The sequence below is a fragment of the Agelaius tricolor genome, unplaced genomic scaffold (assembly GCF_023055355.1).
Source record: "Agelaius tricolor isolate 1412-34295 unplaced genomic scaffold, bAgeTri1.0.p SCAF_16, whole genome shotgun sequence".
Taxonomy (NCBI): Eukaryota; Metazoa; Chordata; class Aves; order Passeriformes; family Icteridae; genus Agelaius; species Agelaius tricolor.
This window is the reverse complement of record NW_027269276.1, coordinates 8,228,558-8,235,628: the sequence shown is the minus strand read 5'-3', so window position 1 is coordinate 8,235,628 and position 7,071 is coordinate 8,228,558. Positions and strand designations below refer to the sequence as shown.

Genomic DNA, 7,071 nt, shown 5'->3' with positions numbered 1-7,071 from the left:
CATGCCAGTCCCGCGGGGTTCGGCTGTTGGCTGCAGGGAGAAGCCGAAGCAGGGATGCGCGGAGCGCTCCCCCGGCGCTGCAGTGCGGCCGGCTGCGGCTAGATGGCAGCACTGCACTGGGCCAGCTGCAGCCAACCTGCCCGGGGCTCTGCCAGCGCCGTGCGGGACAGCTGCAAAGCCACAAGGCAACCGAGATGCTCCTTCGCAATAAAATGCAGTACCACGCCCAAAAGAAAAAAAAAAACAACCCAAAAAAGACACACCCAAAAAAAAAAAAAACCACGGCAAAAAAAAAAAAACAAAACCAAAACAAACAAACAAAAAAAACCCCAAAAAAACCAAAATCCCCCAAAAATCAACAACAACAACAAAAAAACCCCAACCAAACCAAACCAAACCAAAAAAACACCCCAAAACAAACAAACAAAAAAAAAACCAAACCAAACCAAACAAAAAAAAACCCAAAATAAACAAACAAAAAAACCCCAAGCCAAACCAAAAAAAACCAAAAAAAACCTCCAAAATAAACAAAAAAACCCCCAAACCAAACCTAAACAAAAAAAAAAAACCAAAACAAGAAAACAAACAAAAAAAAACCCCAAACAAGAAAAAAAACAAAAAAAAAACCCCAAAAAACCCAACCCAAACCAAACCAACAAACAAAAAAAACCCAAAAAAACCCTAAAAGAACCCCAAACCAAACCAAAACAAAAAACCCAAAACAAACAAACAAACAAGAAAAAGCAAACAAACAAAAAAAACCCAAAAAACCCCACCCCAGTGTGGACCTCAAAAAGAGAAGAAAAGGAGAAAGCAAACAAACAAACAAACAAAAAAAAAACAAAACAAAAAAACCCACCCCAGTGTGGACCTCAAAAAGAGAAGAAAAGGAGGGGGGAAAAAAAATCTTCAATCGTTTTGTTAAGGCTTTGGACTGTTCTTCCAGCCAAAAAAAAAAATCACAGTTCCCACAGTCACCTGGAACTCTGGCAAGGCAGATGCAGCACGGATAGCTCAGCAAAGCTTTTGTTATTTGGCTTGGTTTTGTCTTGAATGTGATGAGATAACATCGTCTCTCACAAGTCAGTTTTATGAGGATCTGTCAGCTCAGTCCCCATCTGTTCTGGAAAAATAAGACTTTTCAGGTTAGAGTAGGATGTGGATTCAAATCCACAGGGCACAGATTTAAATCAAAGTATCTGAAGCCCCTTCCAGCTGCCAAGTAGTGAGGGAAGGGTTTGCATTTGAGCTTCCCTGTCAAGCTGGTTTATGTTTCAAGCCTTTTATTGACAATTAACACTTAAAGTATATCCAGCAAAGAGGAAAACAAGGAAAAAGCACTGTGGTGTATGAGAATGCAGTCTATGCAGCACTGGGGAGACAGAGCAGGTAGGAAAGTAGAGTTTCATTAATTCACAGGTATTCACTTACAGCTACAAAAGGAAAATAAAGTCCGCTAGAAGCAAGCAAGACATTGCCTGATGTAGAAAATGAGAATGAAAGCATAAAAGTGGCATGATGCAAGAGATCCCAAAGCTGATTTCTTAGAGTGTTCAGAGTTGACCACTATCAACTTGTGTGTATAGATCCACAAACTGTCACTGCTACTGAACATCCAACACTTGGAACTGCACCCTGCACTGCACGCTATTGAAAACTTTGAAGAAGGGTGACCTGGGGCATTTTCAACAGCTCCATCCTGAGCTCTGGTCACCAGTGTCATAGCTGGCTGTTAGAGATCTCTGCTCAGAGCTGCCACCCTATTCTTGGAGCTGAGCTTTGCCTCAGAGCCCTTTAAGAAATCAAGAGACTGTAAGTAGCAGCATTTGCACCGAAATTGCCAAGGTGTTACATTGATTTCTTTCAATAATGGTGACATTCATTGTCTTATTTCATCACCCTCCTCAGAATCCTAAATGCTCCACTAATGAAGAAACAGCTGCATCTGCTTGTGCTCTGCCACTGTCAGTGACGAAGAAAACAAAACTGGTCTCCTCAGGTATTGTTCACTGTCCTCATATTCAACTATTATATTCTCAGAGAATACCAAAAACTTTTCAGTAATCAATTACTAAGAAATTCAGGAGTGATCTATAATTTCACAGACTGTGCTATATAGGCAGAGGATTCTTGTGATGTCTGCTCTAGCACCTCTCTCAGCCCTGTTTACAGCAAGCATCTGACAGGAGGGGAGCTGGCTGGGTGAGCAATGACTTCCCTCTGCACCAGAAATTCCTGTCCAGTTGGAAAGAGTTAGCGACTGTTACATCCTTTTTTATTTTTTTTCCCATTTGCATTCCTCATAAAATGATAGCACTATGCTGAAATCACTGAACATAACAAAGGCAAAGTCAGCCTGACAGCTCTGCCAAAGCAACAGCTGCAGGTACTGGATAGGAAACACCTCTGAACTTTCAAAATGAGCTTTGGTAAGAACATGAGTGGATGAAAGAGGGGAGATCCAGCTTCCCACACCCAGCTCATCCCCAGTCCTGGCATCACATCCTTCCCTGGGGGTAACATCTAACACTGGAGTTTTCCAGCTTGCACTGCCCTCTGAAACACATTCTCTCCCAAGAGTCAACATAACACCAAGCCCCCTCTCTCTTTGCTTCCAAGAGAAAGTGAGGGAAATAATCCTGAAGTGCTGGATGCTGTGCTGTGCTGGCTCAAGGTTTCAAGCCCTGCTATGATGGAAGATGACTGTGTCACTCTTGGCCAGACACACCACATACAGAAATAACCTCAGCAGGAAGTGGAAACTACCCTGGTCTAGTCAATGGGTTTCTGCGAAAAGTGTGATGTCAGAGCAGCAGCACATGCATTTTGGGGGGCTGGCTAGCAGTGTGTGACACCAGAATTGTTTCACAGTCCAGACAGGCTTTCCCCAGGGCAGTTAGGTGCCAGTGCTATCCTGACATCTGAGACTGCAGCTCTGCTCCTCTTCCATAAGTCTGAGCATCAGGGAGTGCCCAGGACTGGAAACAGACTCACAGCCACACCTGGGACAAAGGAAAGCTGTTGGTGTGGGGTGCTGGCAGTGCCTTTTGCTTTCAGAGGAAGAAGAGCAGTGAAAGAAAGGTGGGTAAGAAGTAGAGGGATAAAGAAAGATAGAGAAAGAGAGGGGTCTCCAGACATCAAACAGCTTGCTGCTCTTTGAAGCCTATGCAATGGGGTGAAATTCCCCATGGACAAATCCTGGCCCTTTAGCAAGATCAGATTGCCTCAGGACAAGATGTTTGTAAGGAAAAAGCTGGCTAGATACCCCTGCCTCTTCTCCCAAAAATAACAGCTTGACAGAAAATTTGAATCTAAGAGCAGTTGTAGGTATCATGATACTTATTTTTTACCTGTCCTGAAAGATTCAGGTGGTGTCACACATCACTGGCCCCGTATTCTCCATCCCATGTTCTGACATGCTGCCTGCATTAGCATTGTCTTTCATACTTATAACATCTAATACAGCAGAGCTCCCCATGGGGGAAAGAAATCTTTGAAGCTTCCCATTCAAATCTTCAAAGAAGGACCTTGAAGAGCACTCAGAGAGAGTGTGGGAAAGTCCAGAACAGGGATAATGTTATAAAGCTGACTTTCCCCTTGTACCATTTTCCCCTTGTACACACACAATTGTACCACTGTTGTGCTCCCACTTTTTGCACTTCTGTAAAACTCCCTGAGTGCTGAAGAAAGTTTATCCATTCTTCCATCCAGCTGGGAATGCCTACCAGTTTCTTCACAATATTGTGACCAGAAAGAACCCATAAATCTGCAATACAGATTGCAGCCTTAACCCTGGCAGTTAAGGAGGAGGTTGGACTGGGGGTGCTGAGTGTCTGCATCTCCAGCAGCATGCACTTCTGGGCATGTTTTTTCAAGCCAAATGCCAAACCTTTGCTAGCACACACCATTCTTGGAATTTTGCAAGCCAAATGCCAAACCTTTGCTAGTGGTATGTAGCAAAAGTCCCTAGAAAATGCCAAGTTATGCTGCTGAGAATGTGGTAAAATCTGGTCGATTTTAGTTGCGGAATCACAGCATTTGGAGAAATAAATCACTCAAGACATAAAAGGAGATACTTTTTCTTTCATTTCCTCTATGACATATTCCCCAACGCTACCATTAAGTCACTACCTTTTACAGGAAATTCTGTGGTAAAACCAGAAAGATTCCATCGAACCAGACGAAAGAAAAGCGCGTGCATGTCCTGTGGCTGCTCACTGCCGAGCCTGACTGCGAGCAGTGAGCTGCTCTCTGCATTCTGGATTGAATGGAAACTGCTGAGTTCTACTACGTTTATTACTTAGCTCAGGACTACCTGCAGTATGTGCTCCAGGAATCACACCTCGGGCCAGCCCAGACCAGGGTTGCTCATGTCTTGAGGACCATAGCATCCTCCCTGCAAGACCAAACCGAGGAGGCTCTCAGGCCACTCCTGGACAGGATTGACATCACCTCTGTAGCTGTTGCCAAGAGAATTTTCAATGGAGTCATGGATGAAAAGTTTGCTGATGGAAATACTAACTGGGGAAGAATTATGACCATATTTACATTTGGAGGTCTTCTCACCAAGAAGCTTCAAGAGCATGGGGTTCAGCTGACTGCAGAGGAGAAGGAGCAGATCTCTTATTTCATCACAGAGTACATCATAAACAACAAAGCTGAATGGATTGATGCAAATGGTGGCTGGGTGAGTTTCTCATTTTCCACCAAAGTCTGCATTAGGAGATTTCATTAATTTTTGCTATAGACACTGTCAAAGCTATTTTATTCAGGGTTTCATTTATTGATTTAATATTTGGTGTCTGGAATGTCTCATTGAGACTTACAGTGAGAGCTTTGCTTCTGCTTTAAACAGAACAATCATAAAAGACAACTTTATTTTTAAAAGGCACTTGCCAGTTTTGAATGACAGGACCATGCTATAATTCAGGTTGAGAATGACCTTAGAAAATCATTTGGTCCAGCCTCCCACTCAAAGCAGGTTAAACCACACATACCCTCAAATTTCCATTATTAAATCTAAAATTAAGTGGCATCCTAAGGTCAGCACAGCAATTTTGCTTTCGTAGAGAAGCTGGTCCAAAAATACTTAAGTTCAAGGTAAGGAAAGAATACACAGGTGTGATCCTCACAAATGAAGTCAGCACTCGTGCTGTGGATTTCAACAAAGCCATTATTTAATCCCCCAAATCAGTTTTACTTACAACAAATGTACTGGTAAGTACAACTGGCATTAAATCTTTTCTGTTTGGACTGAGATAATCCTAGAACTTCCATCTATGAATGGTCAATGCTGAGAAAAATACTTGTTACTAAGTTTTGCCAAGCTGCTGAAATTCCCATTCTGCCAGTGAAGGAAAGGGAAATATCCTTTTGCTCTGCAAAATTTCTTCACACCCATACTTTTTTGTTTGCAGTAGGGGGAATCTGAGAATCAATGACACCAGTGTCAGTAATTTCCTTGGTACTTTTTTCCTTTACTTATATGTAAGTGCTACTTTTTCCTTCCACCCCCTCTCATCCCACTTCTCTCATATTTCCTACTACCTTTTTCCCCCCTGATTTATTTTCTAGTGTCTTGCTTTTTTTTTTTTTTTTCTTTCTGCTTGTTTTAATCCTTCTCTATCTGTAGCATCAAAAAAAAAATGTGATAGTGACTCTTGGCCCCCTGATGCATTGGATTTATTATAAAGGCTTATCTTTCCATCTCTTTCAAATAGAGTCAATTTTATTTCAGAGAAGTATCAACTCCTGGCAACATTCTGTCATAATAGGTGGCTCATCATAGGAGAATGAGGAAGCTTAAAGGAAGATATTTCTGGGTGTATTACTACATCAGAAACACAGTATTTGTACCTTCCTGGAAGATGTGGGCTCAGCTGAGAGAGTTCATGTTTTCTATTTACACAAGGAGGGCACAGCCTTGACTTGGAGATGAAACAAACATTCAGCAAAGTGCAGCTATTTTAAGTTACTATTTTTAAAGATCTATTCATCTATTGGAGGTAGAGCTCTGAAAGCTGTCCCTCACTGCACAGTGCTGCAGCACTGTTAATCTGACACAGAGAGTGGTGTGATTTACCTACACGCTGTTTTTAAGCTGTCCCTAACTGTGTGTGGTTTTTTCCACAGGAAAATGGCTTCCTAACAAAGTTTGAAAGAAGATCACTACTGTCCTTCTCCAAAATTACAGCCCTGTTCATAGCTATTGTTTCCTTGTTCAGAGAGTACTACTGAAGTAAAAGGATCTACCATTCCTGTGTAATCTAGATATTGCCACAAACTTCACTTCTCAGCCTTCCTCCAAGCAATATCAACAAGAGAATAATTTCCTTCCATAATTTGTTTTTAATTTATTTGTATTTATTTTGACTAAATACAATGTTTAACATGCTATCCTAATTACCAAATCTGAAGATGAGATCCTTCCAAAGGGGAATCTGCACAACATCTTGCAGCAATTCAAGTCCACCTTTCCAGGCAGGATTGCTTTGAGATCATTTTCCACATCCAGACAGCTCTTGGAATTTCTCTTGCATCTCCATGAAAGGACATTGTTTTAGTGAAATACAATCCAATGGGTTAAGAAACAAGTTTTTATGTCATTTGTTTTGTAAATGAAATACTACTGTAATGCATTTTATTGCAAGCTCTGTATAAGTAATAGGGGGAGAGGGGGGATTTTTGTGAAGAAAAAAGAAATGGGAACTCCAATATAGAACTGGGTAGAAGTTACTGACACAGGCTAAGCAATTTCTGTGGGAAGAACTGTTTGTGGAAGCTAGCAACTTAAAAATGTGCACTCACTTACTGTTATAGCAATGGTATGTGTTTCTGTGCTGTATTTTTTTAATAGCTCACATCTACAATGAATGTTCTTTCATATTTGTGTGATGTAGTCATCTGGCTGAACGTTTTTTAAACTAGAATTTAAAAATAGGCAAGTAAAAATATTTCTTAAATGAGAAATTTGTGTAAATACACTAATATTTTAAGAAAATACATTAAAATATGTATTTTAAAGCCTTGAGATTGGTCTCATTTTTTCCAGAAAAATTGGAGCATGGCAAA

General features: G+C 41.2%; 1 protein-coding gene across 1 annotated transcript; it reads left to right on the top strand.

The window, feature by feature from the left end:
- The first annotated feature begins 2,908 nt into the window (after positions 1-2,908).
- Positions 2,909-7,023, top strand: BCL2A1 (BCL2 related protein A1). Its single transcript, XM_071440994.1, has 3 exons — positions 2,909-3,081; positions 4,141-4,687; positions 6,133-7,023. Exons 2-3 carry the CDS (start codon positions 4,268-4,270, stop codon positions 6,235-6,237), a joined length of 525 nt encoding a protein of 174 aa, XP_071297095.1. The 5' UTR covers positions 2,909-3,081; positions 4,141-4,267; the 3' UTR covers positions 6,238-7,023.
- The last annotated feature ends 48 nt before the right edge of the window (positions 7,024-7,071 follow it).